This window comes from Sus scrofa, chromosome X, assembly GCF_000003025.6.
Source record: "Sus scrofa isolate TJ Tabasco breed Duroc chromosome X, Sscrofa11.1, whole genome shotgun sequence".
NCBI lineage: Eukaryota > Metazoa > Chordata > Mammalia > Artiodactyla > Suidae > Sus > Sus scrofa.
Window position 1 is genome coordinate 56,073,667 of NC_010461.5, and position 22,494 is coordinate 56,096,160.

Genomic DNA, 22,494 nt, shown 5'->3' on the forward strand with positions numbered 1-22,494 from the left:
GACTTTGCCAAATTCGTGGATGAGCTCCAGCAGTTTTCTGGTAGAGTCTTTAGGATTCTCTAGGTATAGTATCATATCATGTCATCTGCAAATAGTGATAGTTTTACTTCTTCCTTTCCAATTTGGATTCCTTTTATTTCCTTTACTTCTCTGATTGCTGTGGCTAGGACTTCCAGAACTACGTTGAGGAGTAGTGGTGATAGCAGACATCCTTGTCTTGTTCCTGATCTCAGGGGGAATTCTTTCAGCTTTTCACCATTGAGAATGATGTTCGCTCTGGGTTTGTCATATATGGCCTTTATCATGTTGAGGTAGGTTCCCGTTATGCCCACTTTCTGAAGGGTTTTTATCAGAAATGGGTGTTGGATTTTGTCAAAGGCTTTTTCCACGTCTATTGAGAGGATCATATGGTTTTTATCCTTCAGTTTGTTAATGTGGTGTATCACACTGATTGATTTGTGGATATTGAAGAACCCTTGCACCCCTGGGATAAATCCCACTCGATCATGATGTACAATCCTTTGACTATATTGTTGGATGTGGTTTGCTAGTATTTTGTTGAGGATTTTTGCATCAATGTTCATCAGTGAAATTGGCCTGTAGTTTTCTTTTATTTGTGGTATCTTTGTCTGGTTTTGGTATGAGGATGATGGTGGCCTCAAAGAATGAGTTTGGGAGTATCCCGTCCTCTGTGATTTTTTTTTTTTGGAATAGTTTCAGGAGGAGAGGTGGTAGCTCTTCTCTAAATGTTTGATAGAATTCGCCTGTGAAGCCCTCTGGTCCTGGACTTTTGTTTGTTGGGAGTTTTTTAATCACAGTTTCAATTTCAGTTCTTGTGATTGGTGCATTCATCTTTTCTATTTCGTCTTGGTTTAGTCTTGGAAGATTGTACTTTTCTAAGAATTTATCCATTTCTTCTAGGTTTTCCGTTTTATTCACATATAGTTGCATATAGTAGTCTCTTAGGATCCTTTGTATTTCTGTGATGTCCATTGTTACTTCTCCTTGTTCATTTCTAATTTTATTGATTTGAGTCCTCTCTCTTTTTTTGTTGATAATTCTGGCTAGGGGATTATCACTTTTGTTGATCTTCTCAAAGAACCAGCTTTTCGTTTCATTGATCTTTTCTATGGTTTTCTTTGTTTCTATTTCATTGATTTCTGCTCTGGTCTTTATGATTTCTTTCCTTCTACTAACTTTAGGGCTTGTCTGTTCTCTCTCAAGCTGCTTTAGATGTAAAGTTAGCTTGTTTATTTGAGCTTTTTCTTGTTTCCTGAGGAGGGCTTGTATTGCTATAAACTTTCCGCTTAGAATGGCTTTTGCTGCATCCCATAGGTTTTGGAGTGTCATATCTTTGTTGTCATTTGTTTATAGGTATTTTTTAATTTCCTCTTTGATTTCTTCAGTGATCCATTGGTTGCTTAGTAGCATGTTGTTTAGTCTCCACGTGTTTGTGTTTTTTGCAGTTTTTTTCTTGTTGTTGATTTCCAGTCGTATAGTGTTGTGGTTGGAAAAGATGCCTGATATGATTTCAATTTTCTTAAAGTTACCAAGTTTGGATTTATAGCCCAGGATAGGATTAATCTTAGAGAATATTCCATGTGCTCTCAGAGGAGAACTTTTAAATTTTAATGAAGTTCAATTTAATTTTCTTCTTTCATGGATTGTGCTTTTGTAGTTCTACCTAAAAATCCACTGCCAGGAGTTCCCATCATGGTTCAGCAGAAACAAATCTGACAAGTATCCATGAGGATACAGTTTATATCCCTGGCCTTCCTCAGTGGTTAAGGATCCAGCGTTGCTGTGAGCTATGGTGTAGGTCAAAGACACAACTTGGATCTGGCATTGGATGTGGCACAGGCTGGAGGCTACAGCTCTGATTCGACCCCTAGCCTGGGAACCTCCATATGCTGTGGGCACAGCAGTATCCTCATGGATACTAGTCAGATTCATTTCTGCTAAGCCATGACAGGAACTCCCCAGCACAATTTGTTGAAACAATTATCGTTTTTCCATTGGATTGCCTATGTTCATTTGTCAAAGATCAGTTGACTATATTTGTTGGGATCTATTTCTTGGCTCTCTATCCTGATCCATTCATCTATATGTCTATTATTCCACCAATATCACACTGTCTTGGTTACTATAACTTTATGCTAAGTTTTTAATCGAGTAGAGTCAGCCCTCCATCTTTGTTCTTATTCTTCAATGGTATGTTGAATATTGTGAGACTTTTTCCTTTCCACATAAAATATAGAATCAGAGGGGTTTTTTTATATCCACAAAGTAACTTGCTGGGATTTTGACTGGGATTACACTGAGTCTATAGATTAGGTTGAGGGAAAAAAAAAAATGACATCTTAACAATATTGAGTCTCCCTATCCATGAACATGGTATATCCTTCCATTTGTTTAGACTTTGATTTTTTATTTCTTTCATCAGAGTTTTACAGCTTTCTTCATATAGATATTGTACTTATTCCATTTGATTTATGCTTAAATATTTCTCCTTTTTTGGGTGCTAATGTAAAGGGTTTTTTTTTTAATTTCAAATTCCAGTTGTTCATTGCTAGTATGGTGTGTGCATCTCACAGCCTTATTATATTTGCTTATTAGTTCCAGGATCTTTTTTGTCAATGCTCTGGGACTTTTTACATAAAAAATCATGTCTTCTGCAAACACAGTTTTATCTTTTTCTTCCCAATCTGTGTGCCTTTTCTTGTCTTACCTTATTGCATTAGCTAGGAGCTCCAGTGTGATTTTTTAATAGTAGTGGTGAGAGGACATATCCTTGCCTTGTTCCCAGTCTTAGGGGAAATCATCTGGTTTGTCATCATAAGTATGACTTTAGCTGTAGATTTTTTGGTATACTTTTTTATATTGAATTGATAAGGTTCCCCTCTACTCCTAATAGACTTTCCAACAAGTGTGAAGTGATATCTCATTGTGGTTTTGTTGCATTTCCCTGATGATTAATGATGTAGAGCATCTTTTCATATGCTTTTTGGCCGTTTGGATGTCTCCTTTGTAAAATAAAATGTTTATTCAGATGACCTCCCCATTTTTAAATTAGATTGTTTGGGGTTTTGCCATTTAGTTCTATGAGTTCTTTATATATTTTGGATGTTAGCCCCTTATCAGATATATGGTTTATAAGTATGTTCTTCCATTCAGTAGGTTGTCTTTTCATTTTGTTGATGATTTCCTTTGGTGTACAGAAGGATTTTAGCTTGATGCATCCCACTCGTTTATTTTTGCTTTTGTTGCTTTTTATTTTGTTGTCAGATTCAAAAAATTATCACCAAGACCTATGTCAAATTGCTTACTACCTGTGTTTTCTTCCAGGAATTTCATGGTTTCAGGCCTTCAAGCCTTTAATTCTTTTTGAGTTAGTTTTTGTGTATGGTAAAAGATAGGGATCTGGTTTCATTCTTTGTCTTGCATTGTCCAATTATCCCAAAGCCATTTATTGAAGAGACTATCCTTTTACCATTGTATATTCTTGGCTCCTTTGTCACATTGATCATACAGGTGTGGACTTATTTCCAGGCTCTCTATTCTGTTCCATAGATCTGTGTATCTATTGTTATGCAGTACCATACTCTTTTCACTACTGTAGTTTTGCAACATAGTTTGAAGTCAGAGAGTATGATGCCTCCAGCTCTTTTATTTCTCAAGACTCCTTTAGCTATCTGGAGTCTTTTATGTTCCATCCAAATTTTGAGGTTACTTACTCTATTTCTGTGGGGAAAAACATGCCATTGAAATTTGGATAGGGATAGCATTGAATCTGTATATTGCTTTGGGAAGTATGGACATTTTAACAATATTAACTCTTCCAATCCATGGGCATGAAATATCTTTCCATTTATTTGTGACTTCTTCAGTTTCTTTCATTAATGTCTTATCATTTTCAATATACAGGTCTTTCACCTCCTTGGCTTTTCTTAATTAAAAAAATACTTTATTGCTAAAAATGCTTAACATCATCAGAGCCTTCTGAGTGAGTCACCACCTACTACTTATTTCTAGATATTTTATTATTTTTAGTGCAATTGTAAATGGAATTGTTTTCTTAATTTCTCTTTCTGATAGTTCATTGTTGTATAAAAATAGAAGTGATTTTATGTATTGATTTTGTATCCTGCAACTTTACTAAATTCCTTTATTAGTTCTAACTGTTTTTTAATGGACTCTTTTAGGGTTTTCTATATATAATATCATGACATCTACAAATAGTGACAGTTTTGCTTCTTCCTTTCCAATTTGGATGCTCTTATTTTGCCTAGTTGCTATGGCTATGACTTCCAATACTGTGTTGAACAAAAGTAGCAGGAGTGGGTATCCTTATCTTGTTCCTGATCTTAAAGGAAAAGCTTCTAGCTTTTCACCATTGAGTATGATGTTAGCTCTGGGCTTGTCATATATGGCCTTTATCAAGTTGAGGTAAGTTATCTCTATATACACTTTGTTGAGAGTTTTTATCATAAATGGATGTTGAATTTTGTCAAATGTTTTTTCTTCACCCATCGAGATGATCATGTGATTTGTATCCTTCACTTTGTTAACTGATTGATTTGCAAATGTTGAATCATCCTTGTATTCCTGGAATAATTCTCACTTGATCATAGTGTATATGATCTCTTTAATGTATTATTGAAGTTTGTTTGCTAATATTTTGTTGAGGATTTTTATATCTACACACCAATGTTCATGAGGAATATTGGCCTGTAGTTTTTTTTTTTTCTTGTGGCATCCGTGTATGATTTGGGTATCAGGCTAATGCTGGCCTTATAAAATGAGTTTGAAACTCTTCCTTCCTCTTCAATTTTTCCAAAGAGTTTGAGAAGAATAGGTATTAATTCTTCCTTAAATGTTTGGTGGAATTCACCAATGAAGCCTTCCATTACTGGCCTTTTGTTTTTTGGAAAGATTTTGATTACTGATTTAATTTCTTCTAGTAATCAGTCTATTCAGATTTTCTATTTCATAATTATTCAGTCTTAGTACATTGTATGTTCCTAGGAATTTACACATATGTTCTAGGTTATCCAAATTGTTGGCACATAATCATTGTCTCTTAAAATCCTTTGTATTTCTGTGATTATCAATTGTAATATCTCCTCTCATTTCTGCATCTGGTTCTGATGCTTGGTTTATCTGTTTAGACTGTACTTTTAGCCTTTTAATATGCTCTGTAATTTTCGGGTGAAAGCAAGACATGATGTACTGGGTAATAGCAACTGAGGTATGTAGGCCAGTAGTGTACCATTTTATGTTTATCTAAGTAGAGGATAGGGTGTGTTTATTGTTTGCGGTAGCTGTGGTATCAGGCTAATTGTCTCCATTGTTCTCTCTTTAGTCTCTTCATGCTGTCTTCATGAGTGTCCCTAGAAACTTCTTAAGTATGATCTGAGACTTGCAGTGTTTTTAGCTGTAATCCTCTATTATTATACAGGAGTCCTTTTAATGGTGTGATAAAGCATGAGTAAAGCAAAAGCATTCATTACTCCTATGATTGGGTCTCAATCTTTTAGTGTGCCTGAATTAGGTATTTCCTATCCCCCAGATCAGTTAGGCTCTGGTAAAACCCCAGTCAGACTCTGATAAAAGTTTTCCTTAGGAGTTCCTGCTGTGACACAGTGGGTTAATGATCTGGCTTGCCTCTGTGGAGGCACTGGTTTGATCCCCGGCCTGGCACAGTGGGTTAAGGATACCAAGTTGCAGCAGCTGTGGCTCAGATTTGATCCCTGGCCCAGGAACATCCATATGCCACAGGTGTGGCTGAAAAAAAAGCATTTTAAAAAGTTTTCCTTGAGGGCAGACCTTGTTAAAGAGATTAGAGAGGTCTGGATATATTTCCAAATGGTTCTTTTTCCTCTCCTTTTGCTAAAAGGACAAGGATTTTTCTCCAATCTTCACAGTGATAACTTGGTAGTGCTCTTGAAGGTAAAACTCATGAAAGTGTGAAGACCCCCCCCAAGACTGGGTCCACTTGGAATTTTTAGCCCTTGAGCTAGTCCATACCAAGCATCTAGCAATCTGTTGATTACAGTTTTAAAGTGTTCTTACTGATACAGTCTTCAGCTGCAGGTTTCTACTCCTAGTGAGCTGTGATTCTCCATATCCACCTGTCTGTCTCCATCTTTCAGAAGAACAGTTTGCCTTGTGACCTCAATTTTCTGATGAAGTTTGTTCGGCTTTTTTTTTTTTTTTAATTATCAGTGTGGGAGTGAAAGCTTCCAAGCTCTTGACAAGTCAAAGCAAAAAATGGAAGTATACACATTTTTTTTTAATTCTCAAAACACATCTAGAAAAACATGAATCTTTCTGAAGTTTCAGCTTACCTGAAAATACCTACGGGCTGTGTAACTTTCTGAAATTAATTTAATCCATCTCTTTATCTATAAAGTAAGCATAATAATATCTTCTTTGCTGGATTGTTATAAGACCTAACTGAGTTATGTAAAGCATCTAGCACAGTGTATAGTTCATATGTATTCAGTAAATATTAGCTTTAGTTATGATGTCATTTATCTTCATCAAAATCTTAGACCTTCAATAGAGACAAAGTGTACAAAGTATGCCCTATGGTCGTTTGTGATTGAGTCAGGACCAGAATATGGCTAGGGCTGCTGTTGGCTTCCAAGGCCCTGATGCTGTTACAGGACCCCTTTTTCTTAATGTTAGATAGCAAATAGTCTGCCCACATTGATCAAAATCTGTCAGATCTCAAAGTTAGTCCTATCAGAGCAGCCCCAGGGACTGCACAGCTGTCTGTCCTACTCTGATGTGTTTCTGGGTTTTGCCTGCAGAAAGCGTGATGGTTACACATAAGAAGGTATTGGAATAATATAGAAATGTAGCCTGTTACTGTAGAAACAGACATGTGACACTGGTAATGGTCTGAGTAGGTATGAAAAATGTTCTGAAGCATATAGAAAATGAGTCAATATATCTTTAAAAGTCTAGAACTCAGCAGAAGTTACTGCTTTTGCTCCAGGTCAAGATGCTCACTCATATCTAGTATGGGGTAGTTTTAGCTCCCTGATATTTTCTCTCTAGAAGACAGAAAACCACAATGGTCTCAAGCAAAAGAAATGGTAATGGCTGATATAGAGCCAGGGCTGAGGGGTCCATGTTGAAACTCACAAGAATTACTTACTGGCCATGGTGAACTATCTTAGAACAAGAAGGAACTCATACTGCTGAGATGGTGTGCTCACTAGTACTTGTGGAAAGTGTGAAATAATCTAAGGATAATCTTGTCTATACTTTTTCATCCTCATTTTTTCCCAAGGGATATGCCAAATGTCTGCTGAGTAGATAGAAGCTCTCTGGGGGCCCTTCTGGACACACAAGAAGAAATGGAAGAAATAGTTCTGATCCTCTCCCTGTTGCTCTCAGCACTCATCATACACGGTCGTTTTGGAAAATAAAGATAAAAATTTTAGTTAGCTCCTTACCTCACACCATATACCCAATCTATACCAGGTTAATTAAAGATTTAAATGTAAAAATTGAAATCATGAAAGAACTAGAAAAAAGAGTTAACTATATAATGCTGGTGTATCCAAATTTAAAATGATAATATAGAAATGTAGTTACTAACATTGAAAAAGGTTATCAAGCAATTTTTATTTGATCCCATTCTGTAAGAATACATATGCATAGAAATCTTGTAAATATGTATAAAATGTTCAGAGTGGTTATTTGTGGGTAGTTTGGGGTTTTTTTTTTGGCTGTGCCCATGGCATACAGAAGTTTCCCGGCCAGAGATCAAACCTGCACCACAGCGGTGACAACGCTGGGTCTTTAACCTGCTAGGCCATCAGGGAACTCCCTGTGGGTAGGTTTTTTACAGCTATTTTTTCTTTTTGCTCCCTTTTTTAATGTATGTATATAAACATGCATGCATTTTTGTATGTATAATGAGTAGGTATTTCTACTATAAGAATAATAGAAGTTAAAAAATTTTTTTAACTTCCCTTTCCCTCTTTTCCCTTGTAGATTTAAGTTAAACTTCCTCCAGGAATTTTTTTTTATGGCCACACCTGTGGCATATGGAAGTTCCTAGGCCTGGGGTTGAATCCAAACTTCAGGTGCAACCTACACCACAGCTGCGATACACCAGCTCCTTTAACCCACTGTGTCGGCTGGGGATTGAACTCACACCTCTGGTGACCCAAACCACTGCAGTCAGATTCTTAACCCACTGCGCCACAGCAGGAACTTCCCACCAGGATTTTTTTTTCTCTCAACTAGCCCATATAGTTTTTCGATTCTCCCCTCTTTAGTGCTTCCTATTCAACTCTAAGTTCTCTGAGGATAGAGTTGTATTTCATCATTTCCAGTGCTCCCCTTCCTAGGCATACTAAGTAAGGACTGGTTGCATGGTGATGGTCTGATTTCCTCAAAGCCTGCTTTGAAGTCTGATGTAACAATACTAACCCTTTAACCAGCTGAAATGGTCAGAAGCTTGGCCAGGGCTAACAGAGTCTGTGTATAAGGACATTGTAGCTGCAATGCTGTCATGTCACTGCTCTCAGGCTGAGCTGGCTGGTGATGGTTGATGGGGCTAGGCCTTTCTGTGTAAATCCTTCCCCAAATAGCTTTCTTGTTTAAGGTAGCTCTTCTCCAGTTGAGTTGCTGCCTCTTAGTCAGTAATATCTGCGTTGCTGTGCTTCCTTGCCAGAACCTCTATGTATATTCTCAAGAACTCTTAGTGCCATTAAAAAATAAAGGATAGAAAGTCGAGAAAGAAGACAAAGAAACTGGGAAGAGAGAAAAGGGGAAAAAAAAAAAGGAGGATAAGACACCCTAAGCATAGCAGATTGCTCAACCCAACCTAAAATATCCTATAATAACCTACATAATAACATGCACATAATAATACCTACTGTTGCATGTGCAATTATTTTGCCAGGAAGGTCTATACAGGCATTGCTTTTCAAGGGCCCAGTGCAAGTTCTGATGGCCACACTGGCAGTCCCCCAGGTTAGAGAATTTACTGACTTCTGATTGAGCCTACTTGGATGGAACCTCTGATAGAGCCTGCTCTTATAGGTAAAGGTCATTCCAGGTTTGTTGCCACAATAAAATGAGATGATAGAAGGAACTATGTTTTATAATCTATAAAACAATTTACAAATGCTTGGTATTCTCGTGAGCTCCTGAGGGCACTGACTGGGGTTTAATGTTATCCAGTAGGCTCTTCATGGGAGTTTGCAAGAGATTTTAAATACCTGTATCTAAAGAAAACCAAATCCATCTACAGAATGAAGTGAATTGAGTCCCCAGTAGGGAGAAAACATGTCTGCACGTCTGGGAGACACCTACACTGTGTGTATCTGAGGAGTGTTTATCACCTAAGCATATGACAAAAGCCTTGGGCTCTGTGAGTGCCCTCCATTGATTAGAATTGTTTTCTTTAGAAACATCACAGAAAATGCTTGTGATTTCATTGTTGATGAAACTGTTGACAGTTCTTTTAAATTGTCTGTTAACTTATGGTAAATTACAGTGGGACTGCATGTGGCCCCCACATGAATGTATTGTGGTTGCACTGTTTTAATAACTAATCATTGAAATAACATTAAGGAAGTGACTAAAAAGTTAACTGCCACTGCTGTGCTCCTTCCATGAAAATGACCCCTTTTTCCTTCCAGCTTCAATGCTTGAGACTTCACATCAGTTCCTGACCTGAACGCGTGACTCTTCAATCTCAGGACTCGCATAATTAGCAGAATGCCGTCCTAAGGTTGTTGAGTTCTGCGTTTCTGGGCATTTCATCTTTATGGCGAAGTACCTGTTCCCTCACTCCAAAGACTAAGCTTGAAAGATTTTTCTCCCTAGGAAAGAATCATCCTTGTAACTTTACTGTTACAATAGTCAGAGACGGTTTGGGCAAGTCTGATAGTTGGGAGATACCTTGCCAATGACCAGACCCTAGGCATAGGGCTCCCTCAAATCTGCAGTGTCTTGAGGGTTCCTCCTGTGACTGTCTTGGAGAATAAACATTTTCTGTTCATTTACAGTGAGTTAATTTTCCATTTTCTCTTTTTAACAGGTCCAGTTAAAAACAAGAAAAAGGGTAAGTTAAGCTCCTGATTTGATAAAATTGCTATCATGTCATGTCTTTTCTAAAATTAGAAGGAAAGGAGTTCCTGTCATGGCTCAGCAGAAACGAATCTGACTAGCATCCATGAGGACTCAGGTTCAATCCCTGGCCTTGCTCAATGGGTTAAGGATCCGTCACAGACATGGATCAGATCCTGTGTTGCTGTGGCTGTGATGTAGGCCACCAGCTGCAGCTCCAATTTGACCCCTAACCTGGAAACTTCCATATGCCACAGGTGCGGCCCTAAAAAGACAAAAAATAAAATAAAGAAAATAAAGAAGAAAAAAAATCAAGGGAGTAGGATTTTTATATTCTTTTAGTGCTGGTTGACCATTATTTTATTTGCTCATATGTGATCTTCTTGAATAAGATATATGTGTGTGTGTGTGTAATATATATAGTATACAAATAAGACATATATATAATATATGTAGTATACACATATACATATATGTAATTTTTCAAAAGAATAAGATATATATAGTATATATATACTATATAAGATGTATATATATACTACATAAGAGATATAATATATATAGTATACACATATACATATATATAATTTTTCAGTGATGATCTATGAAAGATAGAATTGCTTCCTAGCAACATATGAAAATTGCTTTTGTTTTTCTTTCTTGCCTCCTCTTTCATACAGTTCATTTTACATCTCTTTCCTTCATTCTCCCTTACTCTTTTCCCTGACCTTCTCCTTTCTTTCTCCTTTTATTTCCATCCTTTATCAAATCAGTGACCTTAGAAGTCCTTAGACAGCTGGTAAACAGCTAGGTTTACTACCTCCCAAGAGATATCAGTACCCTATTTCTTGGCCTAAAAGTTATCCCCATCCTATTTCTCAGATAGTCAGGGAGGTATTTCTTGCTCTGGAGTTTCAATATCATTTTCTCTGTGGTGGAAAAACTAAGCTGTAGTAGTACCCTGATCTTTGATTCTTTTCCAAGAAGGTTCTTGTTGAGCAGATCTCTTATGTCATTGTTAGGCCTATAGATCTCCAGGGTACTTGCAACAGGAATGGCCCACGAGCTTCAATGGGTGCTTGCTTACTTGAAGAGGAGAACTCGAAGAACAGGTTCCAAAAGTCAGGACCAGGCAATATAGTCCATTCCATAGGATAAAAAGAACCAACCATGAAACCAGTTTTAAGTCCCTATCTGTTTCTGTGTTCTGACCTGGGAGGAAAATAGAGTGGAGTTAATGATTTTTTTTCACTAAAATGCTTTAAGTGAAATTATTCTGTCCGGTAACATTTCTGGAGCTTTATAGAGTTGATTAGCAACCCCAGACTAGGCACACAAGACTGGCTTCAGCCAGCATTTGCCGCTTCTCTGAGCAATAGGGTAGTCTGGTGGCTTGAGGTGCCCGGGACCACACGGGAAACCTGTATCCCTGTTGTAAAGAAGCTGAGGAATGGACTGGCCCCTGAGGACCTGAGCTGAGTAAAATTGGAAAACAGAGAACTGGAGTCAGTGGGGAAGCCTTTCTTTGCGGGGCCTGGGCACTAACCATGCTAGTCTGTCTTCAGAAAGTATATTTGACTTTCAAGCATGTAGTTTTTCATTCTTGTCACATCCCTTTAAGACAGAAATTTTAACCAACCTGGAAAACTCCCCTGGCCTGGACAAGGATAGCCTCTGCCCCTAACGTAAGCCCAGGGATGACTTTCTTTCCTAGTAGGTAGACTTGAGGACACTTTCTAATTAGAGCTGCTAGGTTTTTTTCCCCACTTGCTCATTCACTAGACAGTGAATAAGCATCTTGTATTTGTCAGGAATAGAGATACAGAGATGAAGAAAAATGGCTCCTGCCCTCCGAAATCTCCCAGTGTCATTGGAATCATGGATGCACTATAGTATTTTTAAAATGCTCTGATCAAAGCATGCACAGGGTGCTGAGAGAGCACAGAGAAGGAGCAAGTAATTCTCCCTGAGGAAGTGAGGGACCACATCTCTGATAAAACATAATCTGACTTGGGCTTTGAAGAATGAGGGTAAAAGGGGAAGGACATTTCAGTGACAGGAACAGCATAATGAACCCTCCCAGAGGCATGAAAGACATAGCATATCTGGGAGAACAGCAAGTAGGCTAGTGATTTACCAAGATACAGGGCATGTGTGCAGTGGGGAGCAGCACCCAGTTGCAGTGTCATCCGAGGGGTGAGCACTGAGGGGACACACGTGCTGGTGGCAATAGAAGGAAGTTATCTGAGCTTGAAGCTCTGGATTTACCAAATCCAGAGATTCCAGTTCCTTTAGCAGTGACTCGGATGGCTGCCCGGCACTGCTACCTTGTATGTGGGCCATTATTGGGAGGAGAATGCATGGAGGCCTTAAACATTTGCCTTGGCCAAATGTGATTTAGAAGCCATTTAATACAGATTTCCTTGGACACAGTGCATAGGTACATGCCTGAAGAGGTAAATTGAGTTGTTCATTTAATTTCCATCCTTTAATGGAATTCCCTCCCCAAACATTCTCCCTCTCTCCATCCCTCCCCCACTTCTACTCACCCTTCCTGCCCCCCACACACACTTTTAGTTGTTCTGTCAACAATTTGAGCTTCACTAAAAGAATGTGTGTCTCCTTTTATCTAAGACTATACAAGGTAACTTGATAAGTACAAGTCTCTAGCCATTTGAATCATGAAGTGCTCTGTTAAAGTAAGGAAATCTGGAGAAGAAATTCAGTCCTTCAGAATCATCCTCCTGGTCCAGGGGTCATTTTGTGCCTGCTCCTTCCTGGGCCAACTTTCTGTAAGGAGGTGTCGATGAGAAGCACACTTGCCTAAACCTGGTTGCAGAGAAGCAAAGAAAACCACCTTCAGAACTGGATCCCAGCAGGAGGTTTTTCCCAAATGCCTTCTAACATTTTCACAAGTGAACATTCTCTGTTTACACTGAAACCATTATTGTCTTTGACTGGAGGCGTTTCTGGCCGTAATTCTTCCACAATTACATTAACCATTACAGGAGACTCACTGTCTTGACACTGAAGTTTGTACTACCCACAGAACCCCCTCTAGCTCAAAACTCACTGTTAGGCCTGGACATTCTGAGACATAGAATCCCATCCCCTGTGTCTGTGTCACTCAGAGAAGAGTGCAAGAGAAGCAGACTTAAAAAAATTTGGAGTTTCCGTCATGGCTCAGTGGAGACGAATCCGACTAGGAATCATGAGGTTGTGGGTTCGATCCCTGGCCTCACTCAGTGGGTTGGGGATCTGGCGTTGCTACGAGCTGTGGTGTAGGCCAGCGGCTACAGCTCCAATTTGACCCCTGGCCTGGGAACCTCCATGTGCCGTGGGTGTGGCCCTAGAGAGCAAAGGAAAAAGAAAAAATAATAATAATAAAAATTTTTTTAAAAATTGGGTGTTCCCGTCATGGCTCAGTGGTTAACAAATCCGACTAGGAACCATGAGGGTTCAGTCCATGGCCTCACTCAGTGGGTTAAGGATCCGGCGTTGCCGTGAGCTGTGGTGTAGGTCAAAGAGGTGGCTCGGATCCCGTGTTGCTGTGGCTGTGGTGTAGGCCAGAGGCTACAGCTCCGTTTAGACCCCTAGCCTGGGAACCTCCATATGCTGCAGGTGCAGCCCTAGAAAAGAGCCCCCCCCCCAAAAAAAAAAAAATCAACTGCTTTCACAGCAAGCAGAAGTTCCTAGGCCAGGGATCGAACCCGCACCACAGCAGTGATAACGTCCTTAGGCACAAGGCCACCAGGGAACTCCAAGAAGCAGACTTTATAACCAGGCTAGGGAAATTTCTTGACTGCCGGGAGTCAGCCAGTCCTCCTTATGGAACTTCAGTCTTGGGAGGTAACTTAGAGAAATCATTGAGGCCAAGCTCCTTGTTTCACTGATGGAGAAACTAAGGCTTGGGGAGAGGAAGGGATTTGCCCAAAGTATGCGGCTGTGGCAGAACTGAGGCTTACAGCCTTATCTCCTGACTACAGATTCCCTGTTCTTTCCACTACACTAGCTAGAATTGAAACTTGGGCACTGAGTAAGCCTGACTTGGAAGCTGCCCAAATCTGAAGGGAGATGGCTTTCCTGTTTGGCATCTTAAAATTGGCTAGATCTTGAAACTGGGCAGATTCAATCTTTTTGCTGCTAAGTGCAGGAAAAATGCAGAAACTCCTCTCTCTCCCTGGGAGAGAAGCTCTCTGGGCCTTCCTTCCTTTCCTCCCTGGGGAAGGGGCCCCACAATGACCTGGTTGTTTCATTGCAAATGAAGATGCGGTTAGACATGGACAATTGGCCTCTTGAGTGGCGTTGCCATGGGGATTGGGTTTCTTAAGCATGTGGCATTATTCTTAAAGAAGGACCTGATAAATCAGGACAGGATTCACCTGCCTGAGAGTCCAGGGAGACGAGAGGCAGAGTCAGGGAGGAGGTCTTTAAGTGAGACTTGACAAGGTTATATTTAAAACAAAGAAAGTATCACAGGTGAAAACACCATGATGAAGTCTGGTGAAAGGCTCCCATTCCTGGGACTTCCACCAAATTGTGAAAAGGCAGTGAAGGGAAGAAGCACCCACCCACCTGTAATCACCTGCAGTGCTAAAATTGGACTGCACAGAGCAGAGGACATAAACAGGAGGAACTGGAGGTTTGGGTTCAAGACCACAGTCATGTTCAGGTAGCTACATTCTGATGGGAATATTGGGAGGATTGAATAGGAAGGCTGAGACTGCTGTGAAAGGACAGCGAGGAGGAAACAGGGAGGATCTGGTGGCTTGGTTAATAATGCATTCAAGAATAGGACCTCTGAGGAAAGACTCTGGGAAGCTGGATTATTTCGCCTATAAAAATAGAGGTTGATGAGTGACTTAATGTCTTTGAGCATATGAGGGTTATTGTGTGTATGGTGGTAACTATTCTTCTCTATCTATACAAACAATAGAATAAGAGCTTAAAGTGCCACAGGAGGGATTTCAGTTCAATATACGGAAGAACTTCCTAACCGTGAGGGGTGATAAACACTGGAACATGTTACCGAGGGAGTTTTCAGAATTTCCTTTCCCAGAGATCTTTAAAAATAGGGTTTAGAGAGGTCAGCTGAGAAAGCAAAACCTGCCTGCTGCTTCCTCCTCAGCTCAGCTCTCTCTGCTCTCCACCGTCCCTCCTTCTTCCCTTATGTTGCTTGTGTTCTCTCTCTCTCTCTCTCTCTCTCTCTCTCTCTCTCTCTCTCTTTCTCTCTCCCTCCCTCCCCCTCCCCATCTTACCCCTCTCCCGGTCACCTCTCATCTCCCAAACTCCTCCTTCCAGTCCCACCTTCCCAGATAGCACTACCTCCATCCTAAGCCCAAGTCTCTATACATCCTAACTCATAGGAAACCTTACTGGAGCTGACATTCTTCCCAAAGTCGGGCCGTCCTCTTAGCTTCCACTTCTCATCCACATCAAGTCCATCAACCTGTGCAGTAAACACTAAAGCTACACTCTTTAGCAATAGCCCAGTTCTCAGTCCTAAGTAGTGGCCCATAGATCTAGGCACTTGGTAAATCTGATCCTTTGAACTCAGCAGAACTGTAACCTCCTTTTTGAAGCCTTCCCTGTAGTCTTCAACATTTTGTCCCTACCACTAATGCAGCATTTCTATCATCCTGTGACTGTGTCTGTTTCCCCACTAGACTGAGTTCCTTGAGGGCCATTATATCTTCAAACCCAGCCTGTAAATGACTGTTCATGAAAGTGGGTAGGGAATGTATGTGTGTGTGTATCATGTGTGATTAAAAACATCCACCTCTTGGAGTTCCCGTCATGGCTCAGTGGTTAATGAATTCGACTAGGAACCATGAGGTTGAGGGTTCAGTCCCTGGCCTTGCTTAGTGGATTAATGATCTGGCATTGCCGTGAGCTGTGGTGTAGGTCGCAGACGCAGCTCAGATCCTGCGTTGCTGTGGCTGTGGTGTAGGCTGGCGGCTACAGCTCCGATTGGACCCCTAGCCTGGGAACCTCCATATGCCGTGGGAGCGGCCCTAGAAAAGGCAAAAAAAAAAAAAAAAAAAAAAAAAAGACAACAACAAAAAAAAATCCACCTCTTTGAGATCAGGAACTCCCCCCAGAGGGCTGACTTTGTGTTGTTAGAAGTCCATAGAACTCCTAACAGTACATTCTCAGCCAATAACTGCAAATATAATACTGAATCTTGTCTTTCAGGAAAGAAGGCAGGACCTCCAGGGCCCAATGGCCCCCCAGGACCTCCAGGACCTCCAGGACCCCAAGGACCCCCAGGGATTCCAGGGATTCCTGGCATTCCAGGAACCACTGTTATGGGACCACCGGGCCCTCCAGGTCCTCCAGGTCCTCAAGGACCCCCTGGTCTCCAGGGACCTTCTGGTGAGTTCTTCCATCTCCCCACCCTCCTAGGCCCCTTTAAAACTTCTCTAATAGATCAGGAGTACATGATACCAAGAGCAGTTTCTTTTTTTTAATGATTTTTATTTTCTCCATTATAGCTGGTTTACAGTGTTCTGTCAATTTCTACTGTACAGCAAAGTGACACAGTCACACACATATATATATATACACATTCTTCTTCTCACGTTAGCCTCCATCATGTTCCATCACAAGTGGCTGGATATAGTTCCCAGTGCTATACAGCAGGATCTCATTGCTTATCCACTCCAAATGCAATAGTTTGCTTCTATTAACCCCAGACTCCCAGTCCATCCCACTCCCTCCCTCTCCCTCTCGGCAACCACAAGTCTGTTCTCCAAGTCCATGAGTTTCTTTTCTGTGGAAAGGTTCATTTGTGCCATATATTAGATTGCAGATATAAGTGATATCATATGGTATTTGTCTTTCTCTTTCTGACTTATTTCACTTAGTATGAGAATCTCTAATTGCATCCATATTGCTGCAAATGGCATTATTTTGTTCTTTTTTATGGCTGAATAGTATTCCATTGTGTATATTTATATATACCACATCTTCTTAATCCATTCATCTGTCTCTAAAATATACAAACAACCTATACAACTCAACAGCAAAAAAAAAACCTAATTGAAAAATGGGCAAAAGACTTGAATAGACATGTCTCCAAAGAAGATATACAGATGGCCAACAGGCACATGAAAAAATTGCTCAACATCACTAATTATTAGAGAAATGCAAATCAAAACTACTACAAGGTACCATCTCACACCAGTCAGAATGGCCATCATTAATAAGTCCACAAATAAATGCTGGAGAGGGTGTGGAGAAAAGGGAACCCTCCTGCACTGTTGGTTGGAATGTAAATTGGTACAACCACTATGGAAAACAGTATAGAGGTACCTCAGAAAACTAAATATAGAACTGCCATATGACCCAGCACTCCCAGTCCTGGGCATATATCTGGACATAACTTTCATTGAAAAAAAATACATGCCACCCCTGTGTTTATTGCAGCTCTATTCACAATAGCCAAGACATGGAAACAACCTAGATGTCCATCGACAGATGAATGGATTAAGATGTACATATACACCAAAAGCAGCTTCAAATTGTAGTGTACACTGGCGTGCAGTAAGAAATGCAGGTCTCCCAGCTCAGTGGAGAGCTAGGAACTAAACAAGCCAGTAGGGCCTGTCCTGCTCTAACTTCTTGTTTGTACCAGCCTGTCAAGGATGGATCACCCATTCCCGACCTATCTCAGCCTTTCCATCACAAGCCCCACCCCACTCCCCCCAACCCTACCCAACCCCCAATAACTCTAGGCCTCCCTATAGGGGACCAGTAAACTCATATGAGCCAGAGACAGGGGCTGTAAGTGTTGACTGGAGTTCCCATGGGGGATGGATTTGGTATGCTCTGGTCCTAGCATCCAGCTTCACATACTGATGTTTGATTGGATATATGCTATGGGGATTGGACAGAATGACAAGCCCTTAAGCCGTATCATCCCATAAACTCAGAAATGCCTATCCCATAGAGGTACACAAATAGTCACTGACGGTCAAGGAGTTGGAAACTTATGAGTCACTCAGGCTGTGGAGGAAGCTGATACAGGAACCAAGACCATCCTGTCAAGGCACCAAGTGCTTCTCACACTACATCCTTCTCCTACCACATTTCCCATTCAAATAGCATTTAATGTCTTTGCATCTTTCCCCTGGGGCCCAGAAGGGCATCCAAAAGGTCTAGATGCAGATCCAAACCTGCCTAATCAGAGATGACAGGCATCAGATTGCCTGGGTTTAGGTCAGTTGTTACTTCCTTCTCCTGCCCCACTTTTGTATCTTGGGGTTTTAAAGAAATGGACTCTTTGTACTGATTTCTCTAGGTCCAAGAGTAAGGCCACAGGACTCAGAGTCTTTGACTCATAGTTCAAGCAGGGCTAATAAGTGTCACTGTGGCCCCAAGAGACAGAGTTAGGTTTTTCCCCCATCCAATCTTTCCACAAATATTACTTATGGGATATTATTTGCACTTTTTATGTGTAAGAGGTATAGTGATAAGTGGTCCCTGTTCTTGGGGAATTTATGTCCTAGAGGAGGAGAGAGACAATAAAAGAAGCAAGATATTTACAAATGGCAATGCACTCTACAAAGAAAATTAATAGAAAGAGAGCAAAAGGCTGAAGAAGCAGACACCGGCATCTCGGGGTCATGTGGCAGGGACACACTCTCATCTGTCTCCATGGATGCTCTGTGGCATTTGCCTCAGGCCAGCATTGGCGAGAGGCCAGTTTCCCTGCTGTGAGCTGGGCCCACTGAAGAGGCAGGTCAGGGACCAGTAAGAGAAGGAACGGGTGTCTTCTCCCACCCCAGTGCCCCGCATTGAACCCTGACTCTCCCTCCACCTCTGAGCCCTGGAGAATAAGGCTCAGATGAGGCTTGGCTACAGGGAGCAAAGCTCAGTGCCACTGGCTGCCAAGGCAAGAAGAAAAGGAAGTAGAAAGAGAGCACCCTCTGACTGGCCTGTCCTATTTTGCAGGTGCTGCTGATAAAGGTGGAACTCGAGAAAACCAGGTTGGCTGGGAATTGCTCTCTTACTGGGGAGGAGGCCACAGGCTAGAGCTTTGAGTTTGCTCCCTATTCAACTTGCTGAGGAGACCCTGGAGGTTCTGAGGCTTTTCACTCACAGCCCCTTCCCATCTCCATGAATAGAAAAGCTTTGCCCCAGGGCCTGCCTTCAGCTAAGGGAACTGAGTTTGGCCCTGGCCAGTTTTCCCCATTCCCCAGGAGATAGAGGATCACCAGAGCCAAGCTCAGTAGTCAGTCAACCTGAGCTGCCAGTCAGGCCTATTCACCTGGGCCTCTACCTCTCCAGCCACCCCCAACACCTTGTTGGCACTCAGACCACCTGGCATCAGGAGCTTGGAGGTTTAAGATCATGTCCTTGAAAATCAGCCAGTCAGGTCTGGCCCAGCCTGGACCTTTGCCTTAATGACCTGAAGGGCTCCTCCCTAGCTTCCTAATCCCTCTCTATTGGCCGCCTCCACTTGTCTTATCTCAGCCTCCCTCACTACAGCTGTTTGGCCACAGTGATCAATCTACATAGCTGCACAGTGCTGGATGGCTTGCAGGGCATTTTATATCCTTCACCTCAGTTGATCTTCAGACATCCCTATGAGAGAGGCCAGGCCAAGATTCTTATAATCCCCATTTCACAGTTATGGAAATGAGGCTCAGAGGCGTTACATTTGGCTGAGGTCACATAGCTGGGAAGTGGCAGAGCCACAAAATCCTATTACCCTCTAGTAGAAATGTGGCCACTCTAATCCCAAGACAGGGGAGAGGATCAGAACTGGGATACAAATGAAGACTAAAAACCAGAGGTGGGATCCTGGCAACTGGTGACTGGGCAAGCAGCCATTTCTCACAGTGACTACTCTCTGTCCTCATCCTCTCAGCCGGCCGTGGTGCATCTACAGGGCCAAGGGTCAGCCATCCAAGTCAAGAATGGTAAGAGTCAAAGTAGGCTCTCTGCCTAAGAGGAGGTTCTCCCCTCCCTTACCCCAGTCTTCAAATAACCACCCATCCTAGTTCCTCCCAGGCTCCTGAGCGAGGTACCCTTGGCACCAGAGGCCATTCTCTACTCCATTTTTGCCCTCTGCTGGCTGTCCTGAGTAATTGCTTGTCCCAAGACCAGTTACTACACCCAAATTGCATTTAGAACCACTGGTGAGGAAGGTGAAAGGGACTTGAGACATTGTCTAGACCAGGGATTCTTGGGAGATGGGGAGATGAAGGTTAAATTAGAGTCACCCTTGGTGATATATGTAGTCTGATCAACATTTTCACAATACAAAATAGAGAAAATAGAACTGCATAAAATTGAATCTTCTTGTCTGATGGGTCTACACAGAAAATGGGTGGAAGAGGCATTTCTCTCAGGGAAGTGGGGGGCATGTTAGACTCACCAGGGAGTATGAGACGCTAGTGTCTATAAAAAGCGGGGACGGGTTGAAGGAGGTTAGAAATACTAATTTAGTGTAATCCCTGCATTTAAAAGGTAGGGAGGAAGTTCCCATGTGGTGCATTAGGTTAAGGATCTGGCATTGCTGCAGCTGTGGCACAGGTCACAACTGTGGTGCGGGTTCGATCCCTGCCCCAGGAACTTCCACATGCCATGGGCACAGTCAAAAAAATTTTTTAAATTAAAAAAATAAAATGTGGGGAAACAGTGCCAGAGAGATTCGATAATACCATACTAAATCTACTGCCTTGGAGTTCCCTTGTGGCACAGCGGGTTATTAAGTCATTGTCACTGCAGCTGCCCAGGTTGCTGCTGTGGCATAGGTTCAGTCCTTGGCCCAGAAATTTCCACATGCTGCAGGCACAGCCAAAAATAAAAATAAAATAAATCTAGTGCCTTTTATTTGCTTGGTGCTTTAGGGTTTTCAACATGCTTTCTTTGTTTTTGATTTGACTTGACCCTCATGACAAAGGTAGGCATTAGCTCCTTTCTATAGAGACAGAAACTGAAGCTCAGAGAGGTTAATTAACTGACCCAAGATTTCCATTGAATGTAGGAGCTGGGACTCAAAACTCTGTCCATCAGACTCTTTCTACTGCACTATGCTACTTCAGAGATATGTGTTTATACTCCACTGAATGATTAGCTTCATTTTCCTCCCCAAAGAGACATGAACATTCATTAAAGAACAGCACTTTGGGAGTTCCCGTCGTGGCGCAGTGGTTAACGAATCCGACTAGGAACCATGAGGTTGCGGGTTCGGTCCCTGCCCTTGCTCAGTGGGTTAATGATCTGGCGTTGCCGTGAGCTGTGGTGTAGGTTGCAGACGCGGCTCGGATCCTGCGTTGCTGTGGCTCTGGTGTAGGCTGGCAGCCACAGCTCCGATTAGACCCCTAGCCTGGGAACCTCCATATGCCGCGGGAGCGGCCCAAAGAAATAGCAAAAAGACAAAAAAAAAAAAAAAAAAAAAAAAAAAAAAAAAAAAAAAAAGAACAGCACTTTGAAATAATGTCCAGTCCCCAGGGTGCACAAAGCCTAAAATGCATGAACCCCCAGGAGCCTCGGGAAGCAGCAAGCCAGCCAAGATGCCAGATGCTTACAGAGCTTGGGAGTAGAAGGGAGGGGCTGTGAGTACAGAAACAGTAAATGAAGGTTAAGAAATCTGTTGCATGGGGACAGCTTTTCAAGCCCCAGTCAGCCCTGAACTGGTAGTGCTCCGCTTCCTTAATGACTGGGTTTGGCTACATCCTGGACTACCACCTGGACCCCTGATTTAATCGCCTCAGAAATAGAAATAGGAACAGGGTGGCACAATGACCCAAATAGTCCTGCTGGGACGAGGTGCCTTGTCCCCCAGGGCCCTGGAAGGGCAGTGATCACTATCTGTCCAGGGAAGAGTGAGACAGATGGGAAAGACATTTGTTTAGGTGTCTAGGTGGGTGGCCTTGATGTTTACTTTATGCCAGAAGCTACTGATTTTGCTCCCCCTACATAGCAGGACTAGTTCCAGCCCCTCCTGGCTAATCCCCAGTTGTAGTCTATGCTGATCTTTCGTTCCACCTAAAGCAGGAGTGAGAGGGTCAGGGATAGGAAGATGTCAAGCAGAGCCGTCCTCCATGAGGAGCAGAGCCAGGGCGTGTCCTCCAAACTCCTATCCCATCCACTTATCACTGAAAGGAAAGCGGGGCACCTCATCCAGAAGGCCCATTTCCTCATACCTCAAAAAGGCAGGCCTCCTGAGACCAGCCAAAGATGGACTTTTGAAACATATTTTCTCGGGAGTTCCCACTGTGGTGCAGCAGGTTAAGGATCTGGCGTTGTCTCAGTGGTGATGCGGGTTCCATCCCTGGGCCAGCACAGTAGGTTAAAGAACCAGCCTGCATCTGTGGCTCGGATTCAGCCCCTGACCCAGGAACTTCCATATGCTGTGGGTGTGGCCAAAAATAAAAACAAAAT

The 22,494-nt window shown here is 42.0% G+C and overlaps 1 protein-coding gene and 1 non-coding gene across 5 annotated transcripts in view; both read left to right on the forward strand.

The window, feature by feature from the left end:
• EDA (ectodysplasin A) overlaps positions 1-22,494 on the forward strand; it is a 332,339-nt gene that overhangs the window by 302,709 nt on the left and 7,136 nt on the right. For all 4 annotated transcript variants that reach the window (XM_005657816.3, XM_005657817.3, XM_003360352.4 and 1 more), the window contains exons 3-6: positions 10,070-10,093; positions 16,294-16,473; positions 19,054-19,088; positions 19,973-20,024. In XM_005657816.3, coding sequence (XP_005657873.1) covers positions 10,070-10,093; positions 16,294-16,473; positions 19,054-19,088; positions 19,973-20,024 — 291 coding nt within the window. The remainder of the gene's footprint in view (positions 1-10,069; positions 10,094-16,293; positions 16,474-19,053; positions 19,089-19,972; positions 20,025-22,494) is intronic.
• MIR676-1 (microRNA 676-1) lies at positions 9,706-9,785 on the forward strand. The gene has a single exon (NR_035398.1). It is a non-coding gene; the product is annotated as a microRNA 676-1 (primary transcript).